A 25,455-nucleotide genomic window follows, 5' to 3' on the forward strand; every position below is an offset into this window, starting at 1 on the left:
TACACATCAATCAGCCGCATAGCGCACGAGTACACGTCCACTCTGCCGCCACATCGCCAACGTTACATTTAAAAGAGAAAAAGTTGTCCAAAATAGTATTTACATCTTCAACACACATAAATTATTTCCCCTAACATACTGTACGTGTAAGGCATGAGGCTTCGTAGACCTCTCTGTTAACATAAGTGCTTTGGGGGCGAAACACGATACTGACATGCTCCTGTCCTGCACTCAGGAAAAGGAAATGAAAAAAATTATTATAATAATTAAACGTGTCAAACAGCAGCCCCCGACCACATCCAGGAAACCAAGGTAATAATAATTCATAATGAAAATACATATTTGAAATGGCTCAGAGGGACTGGAAGATAGATGCAGTATAGTCTGGATAGTTAAGAGAATCATTCCCCCAATTACATCACCATGTACTATACGAGAATACACTCTTCACAACACTCTTGGTGACAGAGCAGGGTGCGATGGTTAGGAAGGGGCGAGGCAGAGGGGTGTGTACAGATGGGTGAGAGAGTTTAGGAAGGGGCAGGGCAGAGGGGTGTGGGGGTTGCATATAGGGGCATGTCTTTGAGGTCAGATGATATCGGATGCCTCGCATTCCCATGCCACAAAAGACTCCTAGGTAGGACTTGCAATTCCTTTTGTCCAGGGCCCCCTGTCACGCTTTCACCTTTGAACTTTACCCAAGAAGAAACTTACTTCGTCTGACCCCTCCAGAGCCTCCCCAAACCCTGCCCGAAGACAGCTGCTGCCGTCCAGTCACTGACCGACCAATCACCAGAAGGTGAGACGAGAAATGTAGGTCACCTCATGCTAGGATTCAGAAAGAGTAAAGACACTTCCTTGCTAATTCATACTTGATGAAAATATACAGTATTACAAACTGTATCAGAAAAATAAAGGCATAAATGCTAAATATATTTTTTCAATTAATTATACAGAGACGTACACATTTTATCGAACGATTTTTCTCTTTGTGTAATTCAGAGTGAGGAACATACAGTATGTGTAACGAGAGATTTACTTTCTGCTGACACTGTCCATTCAGAAAACTGGTACAGTGAGGAGTTTGATTCAGTTCAGTTTGTAGGAGTAGAGGAAGGGAAGGGGTTGTTGGATCCGTGGGCGAGTTGACCCTCTCCAGTTTGGGTGGACAACATCAATATCTTGAGTTCATATTACAAGCGCTCTCCCACATGGCCTCTGTGAGCTGTAGTCAGTCTTTCGGGAAAACCCCTCTGTTGTGGGGTAGGTAGGTGGACAGAAAGTTGGAGTTGTGTGGCAGATCATTTCCAGTGAGCTTTCTGAAAGGCCTGGGATTGGTGGGTGGGTGGAGAAGTCCCACCTACCTCCTACCCTGGTGGGTGGAGGGGCGTGTCAGTCTGCCAGGATGATCTTGACAAAGCTGGCTACGTCCGTTTCTTTGGAGTCATGCAGGGTGAAAAAGGGATGTTGCTGTAAAAAGAAATACATGAGAAAAACACCATGAGTCAACAACTCCTAAAATAAGTGTAGTCCAACAGAAACATTTACACACAGGATTTAAACATGCGTTGTGTATACAAGAATACATCATCATCATCATGGTTTGACTAATCACTTGGGTAAGCCTGTCCTCTTGTGGACACATGACAGAGGAAACGGAGCAGGAAGTGAGCCTTTACAAAGACGGCATGAATGAAGAGAGAAAAACAACATATTCACCGGTCACGGATAGAAACAAATGCTTATGAGGATCTAAAACCAACCATTAATTCTGTGTAGGCGGGTCTCTCGTTGGGTTTCTTTCTTAAGCTGCAGAGACAAAACAAAACAAAGAACTGAGAAACAGACCTCAATACTGGACACTTCTTACAATACACCTTTAGTAAGAGCCCCCAACACATCTAAACATCTTTGAGGATCCTGTCCTCTGGTTCAACCTATGATTTAGTACACATAAGGTTGCAATATTCTGATAACTTCCCTAAAATTCCCATAATCAGGAAGGAATAAGCAGGAAATCCAGAATCCTCCAACCTGGGAAGGTTGCTGTAATTATGCAACCCTAAGTACACCAAAACACATTTACACCAGATAAACTTACCACAAAAGAGTACATGAAAGCAACAGGAATACATTTATAGAGCGGGCCAAGGTGGAACTAGATCAGGACAACTGGATTGTCCCCCAAGATTTAGGTGGATTTATTTCCAGGTAGTCTATTTTTCCAGGTCACATTCACACTGGGCAGATAATCAGATCTGATTACGTCTGGAGAAGGCTTTAATGTTTCTATTTAGTTATTTAACCAGGAAGTCCCACAATCAGTCTCACCAACCACATTCATATGTTGTAGCAGTCAGAGATGCACAGGCTGAAGGGGACCCACAGGGAGAGGACAGCAGGGCAGTGCCACCTGGTGGTATTTGGTTCCACTGCCTCATCAGTAAGGCCACAGATAGGCAGCATCCCAAATAACACCCTATTCCCTATTTAGTGCACTACTTTTGACCAGGATGACACCCTATTCCCTATATAGTGCACTACTTTTGACCAGGGCCGTAAACTCTTCTCCTATAGATCCTGGTCAAAGGTAGTGCACTAAATAGTAGGGATGGTCATTTCAACATCTTTCACTGTTCCGAGTACTCGCATGATTTTTTTTCAGCGTACTCAGAATGTAAAGAAATCTACTTTTAGAACACATGGGCAAGGCCCGCATTGGAAAAAAATGTGTGTGCGTGCAGTGGGGGAAAAAAGTATTTAGTCAGCCACCAATTGTGCAAGTTCTCCCACTTAAAAAGATGAGAGAGGCCTGTAATTTTCATCATAGGTACACGTCAACTATGACAGACAAATTGAGAAGAAAAAAAATCCAGAAAATCACATTGTAGGATTTTTAATGAATTTATTTGCAAATTATGGTGGAAAATAAGTATTTGGTCACCTACAAACAAGCAAGATTTCTGGCTCTCACAGACCTGTAACTTCTTCTTTAAGAGGCTCCTCTGTCCTCCACTCGTTACCTGTATTAATGGCACCTGTTTGAACTTGTTATCAGTATAAAAGACACCTGTCCACAACCTCAAACAGTCACACTCCAAATTCCACTATGGCCAAGACCAAAGAGCTGTCAAAGGACACCAGAAACAAAATTGTAGACCTGCACCAGGCTGGGAAGACTGAATCTGCAATAGGTAAGCAGCTTGGTTTGAAGAAATCAACTGTGGGAGCAATTATTAGGAAATGGAAGACATACAAGACCACTGATAATCTCCCTCGATCTGGAGCTCCACGCAAGATCTCACCCCGTGGGGTCAAAATGATCACAAGAACGGTGAGCAAAAATCCCAGAACCACACGGGGGGACCTAGTGAATGACCTGCAGAGAGCTGGAACCAAAGTAACAAAGCCTACCATCAGTAACACACTACACCGCCAGGGACACAAATCCTGCAGTGCCAGACGTGTCCCCCTGCTTAAGCCAGTACATGTCCAGGCCCGTCTGAAGTTTGCTAGAGTGCATTTGGATGATCCAGAAGAGGATTGGGAGAATGTCATATGGTCAGATGAAACCAAAATAGAACTTTTTGGTCAAAACTCAACTCGTCGTGTTTGGAGGACAAAGAATGCTGAGTTGCATCCAAAGAACACCATACCTACTGTGAAGCATGGGGGTGGAAACATCATGCTTTGGGGCTGATTTTCTGCAAAGGGACCAGGACGACTGATCCGTGTAAAGGAAAGAATGAATGGGGCCATGTATCGTGAGATTTTGAGTGAAAACCTCCTTCCATCAGCAAGGGCATTGAAGATGAAACGTGGCTGGGTCTTTCAGCATGACAATGATCCCAAACACACCGCCCGGGCAACGAAGGAGTAAGCATTTCAAGGTCCTGGAGTGGCCTAGCCAGTCTCCAGATCTCAACCCCATAGAAAACCTTTGGAGGGAGTTGAAAGTCCGTGTTGCCCAGCGACAGCCCCAAAACATCACTGCTCTAGAGGAGATCTGCATGGAGGAATGGGCCAAAATACCAGCAACAGTGTGTGAAAACCTTGTGAAGACTTACAGAAAACGTTTGACCTGTGTCATTGCCAACAAAGGGTATATAACAAAGTATTGAGAAACTTTTGTTATTGACCAAATACTTATTTTCCAACATAATTTGCAAATAAATTCATTAAAAATCCTACAATGTCATTTTCTGGAGAAGAAAATCTCATTTTGTCTGTCATAGTTGACGTGTACCTATGATGAAAATTACAGGCCTCTCATCTTTTTTAGTGGGAGAACTTGCACAATTGGTGGCTGACTAAATACTTTTTTTCCCCACTGTATGTACAGTGGGGAGAACAAGTATTTGATACACTGCCGATTTTGCAGGTTTTCCTACTTACAAAGCATGTAGAGGTCTGTAATTTCCAGATAAAATCCAGAAAATCACATTGTATGATTTTTAAGTAATTAATTAGCATTTTATTGCATCACATAAGTATTTGATCACCTACCAACCAGTAAGAATACTGGCTCTCACAGACCTGTTAGTTTTTCTTTAAGAAGCCCTCCTGTTCTCCACTCATTACCTATATTAACTGCACCTGTTTGAACTCGTTACCTGTACAAAAGACACCTGTCCACACATTCAATCAAACAGACTCCAACCTCTCCACAACGGCCAAGACCAGAGAGCTGTGTAAGGACATCAGGGATAAAATTGTAGACCTGCACAAGGCTGGGATGGGCTACAGGACAATAGGCAGGCAGCTTGGTGAGAAGGCAACAACTGTTGGCGCAATTATTAGAAAATGGAAGAAGTTCAAGATGACGGTCAATCACCCTCGGTCTGGGGCTCCATGCAAGATCTCACCTCGTGGGGCATCAATGATCATGAGGAAGGTGAGGGATCAGCCCAGAACTACATGGCAGGACCTGGTCAATGACCTGAAGAGAGCTGGGACCACAGTCTCAAAGAAAACCATTAGTAACACACTACGCCGTCATGGATTAAAATCCTGCAGCGCACGCAAGGTCCCCCTGCTCAAGCCAGCGCATGTCCAGGCCCGTCTGAAGTTTGCCAATGACCATCTGGATGATCCAGAGGAGGAATGGGAGAAGGTCATGTGGTCTGATGAGCTAAAAATAAAGCTTTTTGGTCTAAACTCCACTCACCGTGTTTGGAGGAAGAAGAAGGATGAGTACAACCCCAAGAACACCATCCCAACCGTGAAGCATGGAGGTGGAAACATCATTCTTTGGGGATGCTTTTCTGCAAAGGGGACAGGACGACTGCACCGTATTGAGGGGAGGATGGATGGGGCCATGTATCGCGAGATCTTGGCCAACAACCTCCTTCCCTCAGTAAGAGCATTGAAGATGGGTCGTGGCTGGGTCTTCCAGCATGACAACGACCCGAAACACACAGCCAGGACAACTAAGGAGTGGCTCCGTAAGAAGCATCTCAAGGTCCTGGAGTGGCCTAGCCAGTCTCCAGACCTGAACCCAATAGAAAATCTTTGGAGGGAGCTGAAAGTCTGTATTGCCCAGCAACAGCCCCGAAACCTGAAGGATCTGGAGAAGTCAAAATCCAAAAATTCCTGCTGCAGTGTGTGCAAACCTGGTCAAGACCTACAGGAAACGTATGATCTCTGTAATTGCAAACAAAGGTTTCTGTACCAAATATTAAGTTCTGCTTTTCTGATGTATCAAATACTTCTGTCATGCAATAAAATGCAAATCAATTACTTTAAAATCATACAATGTGATTTTCTGGATTTTTGTTTTAGATTCCGTCTCTCACAGTTGAAGTGTACCTATGATAAAAATTACAGACCTCTACATGCTTTGTAAGTAGGAAAACCTGCAAAATCGGCAGTGTATCAAATACTTGTTCTCCCCACTGTACACATACACACACTCAATAAAAAAAAAAACTATTGCCATTTAAGATTCATTTCTTGAAACAATAATATCAACTGGTTATATTATATTGTGGAACACAATCTTCAAAAAGGTAGTAACCTCAGCAGTGGCGCTTGCTTGTACAAGCCTATGGCTTTGCAATGGCATAGCCTTGTTTTGTTACCGTATTTTCCGCACTATAAGGCGCACTTAAAAGCCTTTAATTTTCTAAAAAAAACGACAGTGTGCCTTATAATCCGGAGCGCCTTATATATGGATCAATTGGTTAATTGGTTGATCCATACTGGTTGTACACGGCGCTCAAGGCGCTCTGTCAAAATGTTTCAGTATGAAAAACCAATAAAACCAATTTAATAATAATGAAATGTTTCAGTACGACTGGTAAACTACAAAGCCGCACCGCATGCAGCATTACGGCTACCGTAGTCAGTAAACACCGGTACTGTGCTTACTCACAGTCCCACACCACTTGTGTGTGTATAAAGACCCCAAAATTGTTGTCAGAACGCTTAATAAAGTTTGACTTTATCTGACTGTTTTGTTGACATTCCCTTTAGCACAGCTCCATCTAGTGGATGCATAACGCAACCCCCGTCAAACGTTTGACTGCAGTATCTTCTATTCTATGCGCCTTATAATCCGGTGCGCCCTATATATGAAAACAGTTCTAAAATAGGCCATTCATTGAAAGTGCGCCTTATAGTGCGGAAAATACGGTAATTTCCTGAGCACTTATCAGTCAAGACACCTATTTTACCGCAAAAAACATGATATAATATAACACAATAAAACAGAACAGAATATTTTTCCAAATGAAAAATGTTGCCAGTGCGAAGTGATAAGTGATGGCCTCTGGAACAGTTATTCTCAAAGAGTGATAATTTGAAACGGGGCTTAGTTTGGCACGTTGAAATACAATTTCTTCAGGGTTACAAACCAAAATCTGGCTTTACGATATAGGCCTACAGACTTTCGATTTAGGTTACTCTGCCTGTTCTTTGGAATTTTCTGAACGGATTAACAATTCCACATTGAACACTGCGCACAGTGATGAATTACAGCCACGACATCAGTTTGGTTTAGTAGGTTTAGGCTTAAATGATTCTGATGAAAATACAGCTCGTTGTCTTTTTTAAATTAATGTTTTTGTATATTTTCAGTGTGGAACCATTCCACCAAATAGTTTTACAGTATATATATATATATATATATATATAAAAATAAAATGGATCTCTGGTTAAAAAGCACGTTTTGACGTCTGTTCGAGTGCTCATGCCCATCCATACTATATAGGGAAGAGGGTGCCATTTGGAACGCACACAGGGAGAGAGAGATGGGCTCACCATTGGGAGCTGAAGTCCACAAACTCAGGGGAGAAGCGGTCCGAGGGCAGCTGTGGAGAGGGCTCATCCACTACCTGCTTCAGTTGCTGGAAGGGTGTACCCCACGAGTCGTAGGGGAACTTCAAAATGGCCAGCTCAATCTGGGGCAGGGGGGAGAAGACCAGACAGAATGACAGAGGTTTGTTAACCCACAGAGAGAAGCAGGCAGGAGCTCATCTTTCAACTATGGAGCCTGGTATTTATCGTCACACGAGACAACACAGTAGAATCATCACTCAGACCAGGGTTGTATTCATTAGGGTACACCGTAAAACTAATGTTGCAACAGAATACAATAACATCAATTCAGGTAGCCCCTCCCCGTTTCAGTCCCATTTTCTTCTGTTTGGTGCCTAATGAACATGACCCTGCTGTTGATAGAATTGGTGTGGTTGTTTCTGGTAGATTGCCGATTTGAGATGAATGGATGTAATTTGACGTTAATGCACAGTTTACGTCATCTCAATCCAAGATTTGGTCCCAATCATGTCTGTGACTCACCATTGTGATTCCTAGACTCCAGATGTCTGACTTGACGCTGTAGCCTTTCTGGTTGAGGTCAGGGTTTATCCGTTCTGGCTGAAACAGAGAAAACACTATGACCACCATTACATTGACATCAGCGCCATAACATAGGATAAGAATAGCACAATAACATATAACAATGAGGTCAACACAACCAGCACCAATCCTATTTAATTGGGAGCTGAATGGGTCGTGTTAAGTATTTTTGTTGTGTTAGACGTTTTCCATGTGGTGCCTACTGAATGTGGCCCAGACGGTGTAAGAGCCACCTCTCTTTCTCTTCCCGTTCCTACTCACTATCGCTGTTCAACTACCTCTTCAGCACAAGCTCCATGTTTTTTTGTTCAGTTTAGTTTCTCTCTGGCATAAGTTGTTTCTTTCATCAGGATTATTCAGAAATTAAAACACAGAGGTCATAATCACTTTTAGCATCTCAGGAACCTCTCTCTCCAGATAAAATCTTGCGACTTGTGACTGCAGGCCGCCCAACAACCTGCCCGCTTAACCCTATCCCCTCCTCTCTTCTCCAGACCATCTCCGGTGACCTTCTCCCCTACCTCACCTCGATGATCAACTCATCCTTGACCGCTGGCTATGTCCCTTCCGTCTTCAAGAGAGCGAGAGTTGCACCCCTTCTCAAAAAACCAACACTCGATCCCTCTGATGTCAACAACTACAGACCAGTATCCCTTCTTTCTTTTCTTTCCAAAACTATTGAGCGTGCCGTCTTTAGCCAACTCTCTTGCCATCTCTCTCAGAATGACCTTCTTGATCCAAACCAGTCAGGTTTCAGGACTGGTCATTCAACTGAGACTGCTCTTCTCTGTGTCACGGAGGCTCTCCGCACTGCTAAAGCTAACTCTCTCTCCTCTGCTCTTGTCCTTCTAGACCTGTCTGCTGCCTTTGATACTGTGAACCATCAGATCCTCCTCTCCACCCTCTCCAAGCTGGGCATCTCCGGCGCGGCTCACTCTTGGATTGCGTCCTACCTGACCGGTCGCTCCTACCAAGTGGCGTGGCGAGAAGCTGTCTCCGCACCACGTGCTCTCACCACTGGTGTCCCCCAGGGCTCAGTTCTAGGCCCTCTCCTATTCTCGCTATACACCAAGTCATATCCTCACATGGCCTCTCCTATCATTGCTACGCTGACGATACACAACTAATCTTCTCCTTTCCCCCTTCTGATAACCAGGTGGCGAATCGCATCTCTGCATGTCTGGCAGACATATCAGTATGGATGACGGATCACCACCTCAAGCTGAACCTTGGCAAGACGGAGCTGCTCTTCCTCCCGGGGAAGGACTGCCCGTTCCATGATCTCGCCATCACGGTTGACAACTCCGTTGTGTCCTCCTCCCAGAGTGCGAAGAGCCTTGGCGTGACCCTGGACAACACCCTGTCGTTCTCCGCTAACATCAAGGCGGTGACCCGATCCTGTAGGTTCATGCTCTACAACATTCGGAGAGTACGACCCTGCCTTACACAGGAAGCGGCACAGGTCCTAATCCAGGCACTTGTCATCTCCCGTCTGGATTACTGCAACTCGCTGTTGGCTGGGCTCCCTGCCTGTGCCATTAAACCCCTACAACTCATCCAGAATGCCGCAGCCCGTCTGGTGTTCAACCTTCCCAAGTTCTCTCACGTCACCCCGCTCCTCCGCACACTCCACTGGCTTCCAGTTGAAGCTCGCATCTGTTACAAGACCATGGTGCTTGCCTATGGAGCTGTGAGGGGAACGGCACCTCCGTACCTTCAGGCTCTGATCAGTCCCTACACCCAAACGAGGGCATTGCGTTCATCCACCTCTGGCCTGCTGGCTCCCCTTCCTCTGCGGAAGCATAGTTCCCGCTCAGCCCAGTCAAAACTGTTCGCTGCTCTGGCACCCCAATGGTGGAACAAGCTCCCTCATGACGCCAGGAGTCACTCACCACCTTCCGGAGACATTTGAAACCCCACCTCTTTAAGGAATACCTGGGATAGGATAAAGTAATCCTTCTACCCCCCCCAAAAAAAACAAAAAAAAATTGTAAAGTGGTTATCCCACTGGCTATAGGGTGAATGCACCAATTTGTAAGTCGCTCTGGATAAGAGCGTCTGCTAAATGACGTAAATGTAAAATGTAAATGAACCACATCAACATGATATAGCAAGCACAGCTTGACCACGAAAAAGGAATCTGCCTAACCCATGACTGCACCCAGGGTCGTGTTCAGTCGGTACGTAAGAGGTAGTACCACATTAACTTGTCCAATATGGACATTTCATTTCATTTATTCCGTGTCAAACTTCTCTAAAACGTTTCCCATATGGTGCCTACCAGGGTTACGCAGGACATTTGACCGGCAGCACTTTAATTTAACAGACATGAAATGTACACACTTACGAAATGTACGCATTTTAGGGCGTCCACCCACCGAAATCACATTTAGATTATGGTTATTCATCTTAAAAGAACATCAAAGATGCAACGGCGTGCGTCCTTCTTACCGAATTCTGATGCGCACTTTGAAGATCTTAGAATAACTGTTACATTACTTCTCCTCAGCTAACAAGACGAGAAACTAACAGCAAAATCACTAGCCTATGTCAATCTATTATCCCGCATAGTAGAAAAGTTGACCTATTCTATTGGTCAGCTTATCATTCTGTGCGAGAAAGAAATAGCCTATTCCAAACAGACTCTGGGACAGTTGTGGGACGAAGGATTCCAAATTCATACAACCAGTAGGCCTAGGCTACATAAAAAAACAACAAGGCTGATGCAACAGATCAGAATGTTAACTTAAAATGTTGATAAATGATTATTTCTTCACATTATTAGCGCAGCAATGAGCACAAGGCAGAAAGCTACACGCGGCTGTTCGTTTGAAAATGCAATTAGCATGAAAACCCTGTTGTCAAATGCGCACCGCACAAACAATTTAGAGAGGGGAGAACTAAAGATGCAACAACTAGAATGGGTTTCTAATATGACTAGGATTGTGCCTTTGGCTACTGGACAATGAAAGAAAGTTGATTTGAAAACCAATAGAACATGCGAGAAATATGCTACTGGTTTCAATGGCAAATGGAAGTCCTTATAAAATAATTGCCTCCACGTTTCTATGTTCGGATTTTACTTGTAAGGAAGGTAAGACTTCTCATAATATGCAGTAAAACGTTCAGGTTTCAAACAATTACATGTAAGTATGTTTTCAACATGCATACTGCCTCCAGCTCATTACAAAGTGGTGTGTGACGCACTGATGCCTACCTATACCGTCGCATATATAAATGGCAAATGGGAAGCGCAATTTACCACGAGTGGACTCAAGGATGATCAATGGAAACAGGAGGCACCTGAGCTCAATTTCGAGTCTCATAGCAAAGGGTCTGAATGCTTATGTAATTAAGGTATCTGTTTTTTATTTGTAATACATTTGCAAACATTTCTAAAAACCTGTTTTCGATTTGTCATTATGGGGTATTATGTGTAGACCAATGAGGGAAAAAAATGAATTGAGTCCATTTTAAAATCAGGCTGTAACATAACAAAATGTGGAAAACGGGAAGGGGTCTGAATACTTTACGAATGCACTGTAAGCATGACCGGTCAAATGCTTTTACATCGACTGGTATTTCCATAAATAAATAGGCTAAAAAGTATTATTTTGCTATGGGATTTTTTTTCTTCTCCCGGACAATTGTCCCTCTGCAATGTTTTGGATTTAAAAAAAAATAATTAACCAAAAGCCGGCTATTACCGGCTAACCAAAACCCCGGTGCCTACTGAACACGGCCGAGAAGGTGTCAGAGCTCACCCACCTCTCTCCCCATTCCAACTCACCGCCATGTAGGGCTTGCAGCCGGCGTCCATGGTCTTGGCCACAGAGTCCACCAGGTGGCCGCTGATGCCAAAGTCACACATCTTCACCTGACCCTGTGTGTTGATCAGCACGTTGGACGGTTTCACATCTGCACAAAGAAGGGACATATTTACAAAAATAAAGAATCTTTGTAATAATAATGAATAGTTTAGTCCCCCCAAACGTGGTGGAATACAAAGAAAATAAAGTCACATTCCAGATCAGCATGGGTAAAGGAGGTGATTGAGTGATGAGGAACCGTGCCCGAGACCTGAAGACGTGTGTTAGCTCCCAGCTCCCCAAGCTAAATTTGTTTGACTTGGCTTTAGCTCAGTGGGATAACAGTCTTGTCCTTCATTTACCTCTGTGTATCACTGAAAGTTTGTTATGCAGATGCTCCAAAGCCTTGACGATCTGGAGAGAGAGACAGAAGCAGTTACACACACTGGATTTTAATGACATAACCTGAGGGAACAGGACTAGCTGTGTGACTGGTCCTAATACAGTGTCACACCAACGTGGTGTGTACAATTTTTTTTATTTTTTTTTACAATATAAATAATATCAATATGAAAGTGTACTTCAGTATTCTCCCAGTTTTTTTGTTCTGTTTAGTTTCTCTCTGGCATCAGTGGTTTCTCTCATCAGGATTATTCAGAAATTAAAACAAAATACATCATCTGCACAGAAGTCATAGTCATGTTATACTGTAGCTATAAGCATTAATTCAGTAACCCTGCAGTGTTGTGCTCATTAGGCACCAAACAGAATAAATACGAACTGAAACAGGGAGGGACTACATGGACCTGGTCCAATAAGAAAATACTCATTTTTGTTTTTGGTTGCAAAGCGTTTTTTTAATGTTTTCCATGTTGCGTGCCCTGATGAACACGACCCAGGTGTCCACTCACCGCTACACTGATCTTCCCCAAAATGTCTTCAGGGATGGTCATGCCTTTATCTATCACTTGCTTGTAGAACTTATCCAGAGACGTGTCCATCAGCTCCATGCAGATCCACACATCACCCTGGCAACGCAGAGACATCACCCATTACTGTACCTCTTTAGAACACTCAGACTGGTTTCTTTGTTGTTGTTTGTTTAGTTTCTCTGGCATCAGTGATTTCCTTCAAATCACATTTTATTGGATTATTCAGAAATTAAAACAAATATATAAATCTGCACTGAGGTCATTGTGACACACAAAAACACAGTAAAAAAAAAGCAAATAAGTCCTTCCATGATTAATACGGAGGAGACTACTTTTAATCGTAGTTTGAAAACGCACCCGAAATGAAAATGTATTTGAGGGCCAAGAGAAAGCCAGCCTAGCGATGGGTTTCCACCATAACGTTTTCACCTTGTTAAAGGTTTTGGTTTTTCTATGTATGTTTTGAGGTTGGACTTTTAGCACGTATAGCACGTTAGCACGTAGGGCGTCACCTCGTTAGTGAGTATGAGTTACACCTGTGCTGGCTTGTCCATCTCGTTACTCGGAAGGTGTTTGACCTGTGCTGGCCCAGTGCTCCAGTTGTCTGGAGAAATGTGGAGGGTCAACCCCTTTAGTTGGCTCTCCCCATTTGATTTCTAGAAAAACATCCCTCTTTTAATTTTGCTCCACTTTTTGGGTTGCTTCCTGTCTTTTGGTGCGGGTTTTTATTTTGTTTGCCTCTTTTGGGGAAATTTTGTGGGCACTCATGATGGGTGTCTTAGGTCCCAGTTGTTGTTGCTAGTCAACTTTCAGTGGACACCATGAGTGTCTTTTAGAACCCCTCTTAAAACCCCACCTGTTTCCTTTTGGTTGTCGTCAGTGACTCTGCTAGTTCCCGTTTCTGTTTGAGTGACAATTTTTGGTTTTCTTGCTGGGGAACGTAACAACCTGTTAAGTGTTTTCTAACCAGTTGATGAAGGGAATGAGACGAGGACAGATTTGTTTGACCAATTAAGATGAAGTCCAGATAACTCCTCATCGTAGTTTGACAACAATCTGAACAAGAGTTAATTTGACGGTGCCCAGTCTATGGCTGCGTTTACACAAGTAGCCCAATTCTGATCTTTTGCCAATAATTGGTATTTTGACCAATCAGATCTTTTGCCAATAAATTGGCAAAATGTAATAGTTGGGCTGCCTCTGCAAACCCAGTCTATGTGCTACAGATGTGGTGCTGAGTGACAGTGTTCAGGTAAACCCAGTCTATGTGCTACAGAGAGCTGACCTCTCTGAAGAGAGCGCCGTAGAAGGTGACCGTGAAGAAGCAGTCCACGGTCCTCATGGAGATGTCCAGGTCCATCAGCAGTCTCTTCTGCTCCAGGGTGTTCACTGTTGCCCGGATCCTCTGGGGAGGGAGGGAGGACACGGACCATCAGGACTAGCCACAGAAATACAATCACTAGAAGGAACAAAGCCCCTCAGCTCAGACCACGGCAATTTGAATGGAAGACTCACAGAAACACCAATTAGCTCTTCCATAATGTATGTATTTAATGTGTGTATTTTGAATATAGTTCAGGGCTCACTTGTTAAAGTGTACGACATCCCAGTGTAAATAAACGTTGAATTTGGTATGACATCTGCATACGACACAAAACCATACAGTCATCTATTACTGTTAAACTACCTCTTCAGCACATTCTCCCTGGTTAGTTTCTCTCTGGCATCAGTGGTTTCTTTCATCAGGATTATTCAGAAATTAAAACAAATGCATCATCTGCACAGAGGTCATTCATTGTCACGTTTGTCTTGACAATGACCATAGGAGTTGTCAAAACAGCACAGATCTTTGTTGGGCAGGAGTGTTGACGCCGAGATAGAGCTGTGTGGTTTGTCTTTATATGTGACACGCACACGCACACAAATATCTAATAAACATCTCAGATATATACATCTAAAATGCCTGTTGACTTTTGAGGACTGGGACCACGCGCGTTCAGCAGAATACAACATTTTGGAACATTCAGATAGAAACATGCTATGTAGAACAAACATGCCTCTGACATGTAGAACAAGGAACCATGTTGTCTCTATTCATAGCATTTCTATCTGCAACGTTACACAACATTTGCGCACTAAACATGCACACTGGAGCACTCCACCCACCTTGACGGCCATGATAAGGCCACTGGGCACATGTCTCATCTTGTCCACCACGCCATACGCTCCTCTCCCAAGCTCCCCGATCTGCTCCAAGTCATCTGCCTTCACAACAAAGTTCTGGCCAGGAGAGAAACAGTGGAGAGAGAAGTCTATCAGCCAATCACATCAAGGTCAACCAATACATGCATTAGAGAAAACCCCAGAGTCGTGTTCATTAGGACAACAGAAAACAAAAATAAGCGTTTCTTATTGGACAAGTCCAGGTAAACCTGGGTGGTATAGTTTAGGATTTCTGTCAGATGAGTCAGGTAATGACATCAGCATTTTGACACCAAAACCATATGCTTATCGTCGATTACAGTACCTCTTCAGCACACTCTCCCTGTTTTTTTGTTTTGGTTAGTTTCTCTCTGGCATCAGTGGTTTCTTTCATCAGGATTATTCAGAAATTAAAACAAATACATCATCTGCACAGAGGTCATCGTCATGTTTGTCTTGAGATGCAGTGTGAGAAGTCTATCAGTCACATCAAAGTCAACCAGTAAATGCATTAGAGAAAACGCTAGGGTCGTGTTTATTAGGGCATGCAACAGAAAACGTTTTCAAAAACCTTAGCATCACAAAACGAAAATAAGCGCTTCTTATAGGACAAGCCCAGGGGTGTAATCATTAGTCCAAACAGTTGAGAAAATTATGTTTTGCAACTAAAACATGAGTTTCTATTGGACAGATTCAGGAAGGTCTGTCCCCGTTTCATTCCGTTTAAGAAATGTTTTCCAACATAATCGGCATAATGAATACACCCCAGGTAGTCCCTTCCTGTTTCAGTCCATTTTCGTCCGTTTGGTGTCTAATGATCATGACCCAGGTAAAACCACAAAGGTGATAGAAACTGAAGTACTACAGCCTGAACACCACATTCTTCCCTTCCTTACCTTCTCTCCAATGGTAACACAGGCTTTCGAATCCAGATCTCGAGGGGGGCTGAGGAGAGAGGATAGGTAGTGGGATTAACACCATGCATTCGTTTAAAATGTGACATCGATATCAAAGTGTTAACAGAAACGACTAATGCTCTTATTGAACATCACACTGTGTCACTGTACTTTCACAAGATGCCATTTAAATCCTGGGTCGTATAGTTTAGGCTTTTTGTGAAAAAGGAGAGTCAGGTAATGACATATGGCATATGAAACCAAAACCATAACCTCATCGTCTATTACAGTACAACTACCTCTTCAGCACACTCTCCCTGTTTCTTTTGTTAGTTTCTCTCTGGCATCAGTGGTTTTCTTCTTCACCATTATTAAGAAATTAAAACAAAATACATAATCTGCACAGAGGTCATCATGACGTTTGTGACACACACACACACACACAGCAGTGGCTAATATCCAGGGCATCTTTTTTGGAGTCGTGCTGCACAGATCTCACAATATCTGGAGAAGTGTTGCCGACCATCTCAGGAACCACATTAATATGATTTAGCAATCATCTGAGATGCACAGCGTGACCACGAAAAAGACAACCTGGAATCCGGCCAACCAATGACAGAAGAAGCCTTACACTGGGGGTGCAGGTGGGGGCTGCTCAAAGACCTCTTTGGAGAGCTTGAGGCCTGGGTTCTTCTTCTTCCCTATGAGAGGAGAGGATGGGGAGAGGAGAGATTAGCCTAGCCTAGTCCTTTCAGAAAACCTATCTGTACCATGACCTGTCAATTCTCACTTTCAATAAACCAGACCAGAGAAACCCCCAGGTGAACCATGTGTTGTGAGAATGCTTGGTTTTGATTTTCAGTGGGGTGGTGGTGGGGGGAGTTGTTCCGTTTTTGGTGGGGACTTCCGACTCGTACTGTAACATGTGTTACTGACTGTACAGCTGGATTTGTTATCTACCCAGTGATTGCTTAACAATAGGAAACAGGTGAATGACTGGCTCATAATTGGAACGAAGAAGGCAGAAACATATGACCTCATTCATTAACCCTCTGTTTTTTCTAACCCTACTGTTGTACAAGCAGCGCCGCACACAATTTGACTGCTTTGGTTTGTCTCAACCAAAGTCTCAACCATAATCAGAAGAATACTCACTGAAAAGTGACTCGTTATCTCCTGCAGTAGGTCTGCTCCTGCCTACACACTGGAGACCAGAGACCTCTCCCTGTGTGAAATGCACACTACAGTGCATTCATAAACACTGTGCACAAGCAACAAGTGGGGACTTCTCATCCAGGCTAGGGCAATGGGGCCTTGCCGGTGTAAATTCAGACTCTCCTGATCACAACATCGGATGAGTGGAAGTGATACAGCAGAAAGATATTTAGGATCTGCTCTCATCCGGGGCCTGAGGCATGTTGATTTCTCCCAGGTATTGGCAGATACATTTGCAGGGGTCATGTTAAATGCAGAATTCTGCAATTTCACGCAGACAAAAAATTATGAAACGCATAAGAAATATCTTGCTGCGTTTTGTAAAACGCACATTTAAATGCTGGAATTTTTGCTCAGACTAATTTTGTGCTTTAGTTGCACTTCTCCAGTCAGATGAGAATTCACAAACAGACATTCTATCAGCAGACAGGACTGACTGATGTGTAGCTACTTTTTCTCCAGTACTTTTCACGGTGTAGCTTATTTTTCTCTGGTAAAATGCACGATTAGCTTCAAGCAAAACATTCGGAAATGTAGCTGGCTACATTCTTTCTATGATAAACATTAGAAATATGATGGCCATGCATCGTTTTTTGCAAAAAAATACCTTGCCTTTTCATTGAACGCTTTCATTGAACGCTTCATTATTTGTGTGGCTGCTAGACAAATAGCGTTGCACTTCTGTTGTCGTCTGTTGAATGAAGCTATTTTCTGCCGAATGTGTTGGACTAATGTATTTTCTGTAAAGGAAAACTATAGTTGCACGCCTCTGATCACTATTGAAGCAAAATAATGTGACTTTCAATATAAAACAGGTGAAATTATATATATTTTTTAAAGCCGACTTCTTGATGGTCTGCGTTTTGAAAACGCAGATTTCTGAACTCTAAAGCGACCCCTGCATTTGTCTTCTGCACCAGCCACATTGGCAGGTAGCCAATTACAGGCTCTGCTCTCTGTTTTAAGATCTGTGTTGGAAAGGACACAAGGGGAGGAGGATGACACTTGAGACGATTGAGATGCATCCTGGTACATGTTTGTCCTGTACACCTGTCATTGACCTGGACATGATGTTCCCTCTAACCCAGACAGGCCATTAGGCAAGGAAGGGGAAAAGGAAGCACCTTCACAACTTGGCTCAGAGATACACTACATGACCAAAAGTATGTGGAAACCTGCTCATTCCAAAATCATGGGCATTAATACGGAGTTGGTCCCCCATTTGCTGCTATAACAGCCTCCACTCTTCTAGGAAGGCTTTCCACTAGATGTTGGAACATTGCTGCGGTGACCTACTTCCATTCAGCTAGCCACAAGAGCATTAGTGAGGTCCGGCACTGATGTTGGGTGATTACGCCTGGCTCGCAGTTGGTGTTCCAATTCATCCCAAAGGTGTTCAACGGAGTTGAGGTCGAGGCTCTGTGCAGGCCAGTCAAGTTCTTCCACACCAATCTCGACAAACCATTTCTGTATGGACCTTGCTTTGTGCACGGAGGCATTGTCATGCTGAAACAGGAAAGGGCCTTCCCCAAACTGTTGCCACAAAGTTGGAAGCACAGAATCGTCTAGATGCTGTAGCGTTAAGATTTTCCTTCACTGGAACTAAGGGGCCTAACCCGAACAATGAAAAACAGCCCCAGACAATTATTCCTCCTCCACCAAACTTTACAGTTGGCACTATGCAGTCGGGCAGGTAGCATTCTCCTGGCATCTGCCAAACCCAGATTAGTCCGTCGGACTGTCAGATGGTGAAGCGTGATTCATCACTCCAGAGAACGCGTTTTCACTGCTCTAAATTCCAGTGGCGGCGAGCTTTACACCATTCCAGCTGACGCTTGGAATTGCCAATGGTGATCTTAGGCTTGTGTGCGGCTGCTCGGCCATGGAAATCCATTTCATGAAGCTCCCTTCCTAAAATGACCTAGAACAACAGTGTAAAAACAGCCTTTGTCCCAACTGAAGTATCATGGCAAGAAATTGCTTTTTTCCCCTTCATTTCAGATTACAACCTCTCACTTTCGGTTATTTGAAATGAAATCTCCAAACAATCGCTATTTTTGAAACAAGCCATAGAAAGCTGGTTGCAATTTCAGTTTCATCCACCAGAAAAGACAGAACAAATATTACAACAAATATTATGGTTAAAATCAAATATACTAATAGATTTTTTTATTTTTTACATTTGGAGATAAAAAACTGTTACGGTATAATCTTTGTAAATGATATAAATAGGACTGGTGGAATTATGTCACACAAGCAGTTAAAAAATATATATGGAAATGTCTGCTCTATTCAAAATGACAACCAACTAATTGTAGCATTACCGCAAAAATGGAGGCGGCAAGTGGAAGAGGGAGAAGGTAAGGAACTTGTCTGTCGGCATTAAAGACCAACATTGGCTAAAGAAAATTGTGATAAATAAAAAAGTAAACCAGTTTCATTTAAGGACCAAAAAATGGACAGCTGCGCCATACAGGTTGCAAAATAGTTGGGAGGAGATTCGATGTACCGATTCCATGGCACATGGTTTATGAACTGATACACAAAACGATGCCGGATTCAAAACGTACAAGTTTTTCCATTTAAATGATTATACAGAATTCTTGCAACCAATGTTATATATACACACACGTATATATGGGGGATACAACCATCCCAGCTCTGCAGATTTTGCTGCGAAGAGACAATCATTAGATCACTTGTTTTGGTACTGCCCATATGTAGCTTGTTTTTGGTCGCAGGTTCAGGAATGGCTGAAAAATTACAACATTTACTTGGCGCTAACTCTACAAATAGCACTGCTGGGTGATTTGAAAAGTCATAGTATAATCGATCAATAATATAATAATACTCTTAACAAAAATGTTTATCTTTGATTTACAATATGTAGAGACCATGAGAAACAGAAAGGTTCAGAACTTTTGTGAAACATCACAGCACAGTGGGAAAACATATGGCAGCTAGAAATCCAAACTGGATAGTCTTCAGAGATCGATGGGAGGGGTTGAGGATTTTATTTTTATTTGACCTTTAATTAACTAGGCAAGTCAGTTAAGAACAAATTCTTATTTACAATGACGGCCTACACCGGCCAAACCCGGACGACGCTGGGCCAATTGTGCGCCGCCCTACGGGACTCCCAATCACGGCCGGTTGTGATACAGCCTGGAATTCCACCAGGGGATCTGTAGTGACGCCTCAAGCACTGAGATGCAGTGCCTTAGACCGCTGAAGGCTGGGACTAAAATCAAACAAAAGATAACTAATATAAAATATACTGTGTCCGTAAAATGTATATAGTATGTATAAGCTGGAAGCAGAGGCATAGGTATTGTTGTCCATTTGTTTACTCCAATTAGGGGAGGGATGTTAGGGTTAGGGGAAAATAATAAAGAAGAAAAAATATATATATATATTTTTTTTAATATTTAAAATACACTGAACAAAAATATAAACGCAACATGTAAAGTGTTGGTCCCATGTTTCATGAGCTAAAATAAAAGATCACAGAAATGTTCCATATGCACAAAAAGCTTATTCTCTAAAATGTTGTGCACAAATTTGTTTACATCCCCGTTAGTGAGCATTTCTCCTTTGTCAATATAATCCAAGCTGACTAAAGTGCATGATCATTACACAGGTGCACCTTGTGCTGGGGACAATAAAAGGCCACTAAAATGTGCAGTTGTGTCACTCAACACAATGCCACAGATGTCTCATGTTGAGGGAGCATGCAATTGGCATGCGCTCTGCAGGAATGTCCACCAGAGCTGTTGCCAGACAATTTAATGTTAATTTCTCTACCATAAGCCCCCTCCAACGTTGTATTAGAAAATTTGACAGTACGTCCAACTGGCCTCACAACCGCAGACCACGTGTATGGCGTTGTGTGGGTGAGCGGTTTGCTGATGTCAACGGTGTGAACATAGTGTCCCATGATGGTGGGGAGGTCATGGTATGGGCAGGCATAAGCTACGGACAACGAACAATTGCATTTTATCGAAGGAAAATTTGAATGCACAAAAATACAGTGGTGAGATCCTGAGGCCCATTTTTTTGGGGGGGAATCTGTGACCAACAGACGCATATCTGTATTCCCAGTCAATTTAAATACATTTATTAGGCCCTAATTGATTGATTTCCTCATATGAACTGTAATTCAGTAAAATCAATGACATTGTTGTTATATTTTGTTCTATATATTATTATTTTTCCCCAAAAAATAAATATGGGGGATTGGAAATGATGCAGACAATTACATTGTTAGAAGCCACAATCTATCTGCAATGTTAAAGCTGATCTACAGGCCAAAAAAATTTAAAGGCAAGAAACTATTTTGGTCGGCTAAATATCGCCCTTAGCTCGCAACGCATAGCTAAAATGCATGGCAGGAACGGATCTTACGCGGCACTCTGTTTCAGCTGAACTCCCTGACATATACCTTGAGCGTCTGAGGTCACATATTTGACTAGTTGACAGCTAGGCCTACATCGGGCCTCATATCAACGAGGGAGCTATTAAAAATCCTACAACTCTAAGCATTTCAGGTATGGGACTTTGCAGTGTCCAACACTTTTTTTGTGGGAATGTCTGACGTCGCCGAAAACAAGTTGGAAGTTATCATGTTACAAACGGCAGCCCATATGGATGATGCCTACTGTGGTAACTTTCTCAGGGTTTGGGGGTAGGGGCAAGTGTGCACTCCCCTCTACTGCCTGTGACCAGGTAAGAGAGGATGACTGCCGACCAAACAAGACTCATCCTTTCTGAACAGCTGTCAGCGAGATTCTTTGGGAAACATGATGTCATTGGGCATAGCTCTCCTTCAGCTTTCTGAACCCCTGGTACATGCATCCACCCGAACCCTAAACCCAGCCTAATAAGCTTGCTGCACTACAACCCTTTCGTTATAGACAGTGGGCTTACACTTCAGCGCCACTAAACGCGTTGCTTTGCCATCAAGGTCGTGCCAATGTGACGTTCTACCTGCTACACAGAGCGCGTTGTAAATCGTTGTAAAAATAACCAGTGGTCTATAGTCGAGGCCGTATGTAACCAAAATCAACTTTATTTCTCATTCAATTCACAAGATGGAATGAAGGAGCGCGTCAGCCATCGAGAATTGAACCTCTGCGATTCTTGAGCTTGGACGTGACTCAACTCGAGCAATACAGCAGCTTTCTTTCAAAGATTTCAAAGGAAGCATTCCCTCAACGACCTGAACCATGCACAAAAATAGCCTATAGGCCTAGGCGGTAAAATTAAATAATTGATGCTGACTAATCCAGCTACAGCCGTAGCTGTGGTGTGTGTGCATATCATGTTACAGGTGATTCAGTACCTTGTAGAGGAAAATAACCACACCCCGGCTTTAGTCACAGACAGGTGCACTGGTTTGAAGACTCCTGTACAAGGTATGCTGTATCTTCTGTGTGAAGATGAACACTGAATTCTTGGACAGCCCATTGGATGACGACGTGAATAGCTGGGTCGCGAACCACCATCACAGTGGGGTACAGGCACTCGACCCGTTTACACCGGCAAAGATTAATCTTCCAAGTAACAGGTTATTTTTCACTCTGGATGAGCATCAGTGCTCTCTCACTGTCACACAGTATTTCTGTGCATGGGTTTGCTTCACACTGCTACAACGTGGTAGGTACGGGACCAAAACAGCAGAGAAGTTTAGCCTTGTGCTTCACCGTTCTTAGTTGTTGCGGAAATCGGCCCAATATTGCTGTGTAGAACTCATTTCCATCTCAAATGACTCAAGCAAACCACACATCACAATGCCTCTCCCCTGTCTGATCCAAATAACTCTTAGGCATAGGTACCTGTACTGATGTGCGGTAACTCAGTAATGTGTGTAACTGTCAGTAGGACCTTTTTGGGGTTCTATTGTTTTTATTTAAAAATGTGTGTAGTTCAGTCGTTGAGCTGTTCTTGTCTATTGATGTTCTGGATTATGTCATGTTTTTGTGGACCCCAGGAAGAGTAGCTGCTGCTTCAGCAACAGCTAATGGGGATACGAATAAAATACTTTGTGCATTGCCGAGTTTACCTCTAAGCCTAGTCCTGGACTACAATGCACTTTCAGTGGAGATAAACCATTGAGATGTATTTTTAATCCAGAACTAGGCTTAATCCGTGTCCAGGATGGGACAGGCTGCCAGTCAGAAGGCACACAGGTCAGACTGTGTTAACCCACTGTGCTAAAGCCTTGGTTTCAACTCCAGGAGCTAGCACTGTCTGTAAATTGGTCTGGATAAGAGTGTCTGCTAAATTACTAAAAGGTAAATGTAAAAAAAAAAAGACCTCACTTTCATGGTCTGTCACCTCTGCTAGCTCTGAATGGGTTGCTTGAAAATGTCTCACATTGCAGCTGACGTTTCTTGTGTGGGCAGGGCAAATACCATTGTAGAAGAGTGCATTATTTGTTGTAAAACCTCCTTAAGCAACAGCAACTTGAAATGAACAAACAAGCATTGCAAAGCACTTAGGCCTACTCCACCCAATACCTCAAACAAAGTGAAACTGGCTACAGTGGTCAAGAAAAGTCCATACACAATGGAAAACCCAGGGTTCATCCTACACTTTTACTATAAGCAAACAGGCCATTGCTGCTCCCGAAAGGAAGGTGAGCACCAATAATGTCAGCATAGCACACCAGTGTAGCAGCTGTACAACCGCAGACTGTTACAGGCTGTCAACAAAGACAGACTGCAGAAGTCACTGGAAGTACAAGTCAACACATGCATTCGGGTAGCTAGGCTATAGAGGGGCTGCCTGGGATAGCTCCTGTACAGCATACAGTCAGTGAGCAGGCCTCTCCTAGCCATGGTAATGCCAGTAGGATTGTGTAGCCCAGCACTGCTGGGGACATCAAGGGGTGCATGTTTTGCTGTTTGCCCGAGCACTACACAGCTGATTCAAATAATCGATGTTTGATAATGAGTTGACATTTTGAATCAGCTGTGTTACGTTAGCGTTAAGGCAAAACCCAAAATGTGCACCCCTTGGGATCCCCGGGACAAACGCTCGTGTAGCATAATACCACGCTGTGAACATGAAATGTAAATTCACATCATCAACATAATATCCCCATGTGCGAGGTAGGAGGAGGGCCTTGATTTATTTTCCACCTGGTGTTTTTTATTCAACATTGCCTGGCTGTTGCTAGCTAGCTACACATCACATAACTGATAACTTAGTGTCAGAGGGAGACCAACTGTATGATAGGTCAGGCGTTTGTTGGCATTGCTTTGCAGGAAATATGTGACAGACAAATATAAGTGAAAAACTATTGAAAGAATGCGTGGGAGACAATATGAACACACACACGCTAATATTAGACTAAGTAACGTTGTCGGAAGAAATACATGACTCATGTTTTCCCATCAAACGACAAGTCGCGAGGCATGGCATGCGTGCTCCCAATAAAATAACGCACGCGATATAGCTAACGTTACATCGATACCGGTGTGGCTAGCTACACACTTTTCGTTTGGTCGAATAGACAATGATATATGTAACATTAGTTCACTAGGTAAGTAGGTAACTAGCAAGCAACAGTTGCAACTTGCAGCCCCAAGTAGCCTAACTAGCTAGCTAACGTTAGCAACGTTATCGCTTGTCCATAAACAATTGTTTCAATTTCCAAGAATTGACAGGAAACAACCACATAATGTTATGGTTTCTAACCAGGTTACAGATAAATGCATTGGGGCACCACAGTACAACTTGTACTAAAATGTAGTTAGCTGAAGTTAGCAACTTTGTACAAGGGCAGACCCTAACGTTAGTTAAGCAGGAAACGAACCGATATTTTAAAAAGGTCAATAATGCAATGACTCAATACATAACCCTGACTTCCAGTAATGCATTTGTCGGAAACTCAATCTTGTTGCACGATTAACACTATTGTGAGTAAAACGAAAGAATTCTTACCTCCTTTAGAAAGAGACATTTCCCCCTTTGCTTTGATGAGGGGGAGGGGAAGCACAAATACTTTTTACTCCCTCCCTCCCTCCCTGCATCTACCCCGCTCTCCTGCAACTTCGATGCAAGTCTGTTTCAATCTTCATGCAAGTTGCGTTAGTTTGTCTCCGTGTTGCAGGGCTTCTTGTTAAAAAGTTATAAACCGAAAGCACAAATATGAATGACAGCGAATTTAACTCGATACAATACCAAACGTTACACTTTTTAGGTCGCGAAAGAAGTGGTCGAGTTAGTTTTGCATGGCCCGGTGCCCCGGGTGTGTAGAGATTTTTTTCAGGACCAATGGAATGGTCTAAAATGAGTAAACTCGCTGACCCGGGGCACCGGGCTATGCAAAACGAACTCGACCAATCTAAAGGCTCGAGCGTCAAATGCGTTATGACGTCTTTCCTGCCCTGGTTTACATAGTTGTGGGATACGTAGTCTCTGCTGTCATTGCCAACAGGTGTGGACATGTCCCAGACGTTCATGGAACAAATCATGATTGAAAAAAATATATACAAATTCCAAGAATGTAATTGTATAATTTGTGGTTTTCAATGG

General features: G+C 43.2%; 1 protein-coding gene across 1 annotated transcript; it reads right to left on the reverse strand.

Moving 5' to 3' along the window:
• Positions 1–941: 941 nt before the first annotated feature.
• On the reverse strand, positions 942–25,215 carry LOC311106131 (dual specificity mitogen-activated protein kinase kinase 6-like). Its single transcript, XM_084148452.1, has 12 exons — positions 24,862–25,215; positions 16,331–16,400; positions 15,700–15,748; positions 14,768–14,881; positions 13,887–14,006; positions 12,581–12,697; positions 12,032–12,083; positions 11,651–11,778; positions 7,801–7,878; positions 7,261–7,400; positions 1,764–1,809; positions 942–1,470 (listed from the first exon to the last, which is right to left on the reverse strand). The coding sequence occupies exons 1-12, from the start codon at positions 24,878–24,880 to the stop codon at positions 1,393–1,395; spliced, it is 1,011 nt and encodes a 336-aa protein (XP_084004578.1). The 5' UTR covers positions 24,881–25,215; the 3' UTR covers positions 942–1,392.
• Between the last annotated feature and the right edge of the window lie 240 nt (positions 25,216–25,455).

The sequence above is a fragment of the Coregonus lavaretus genome (genome assembly GCF_964263955.1).
Source record: "Coregonus lavaretus genome assembly, chromosome: 2".
Classification (NCBI taxonomy): Eukaryota; Metazoa; Chordata; class Actinopteri; order Salmoniformes; family Salmonidae; genus Coregonus; species Coregonus lavaretus.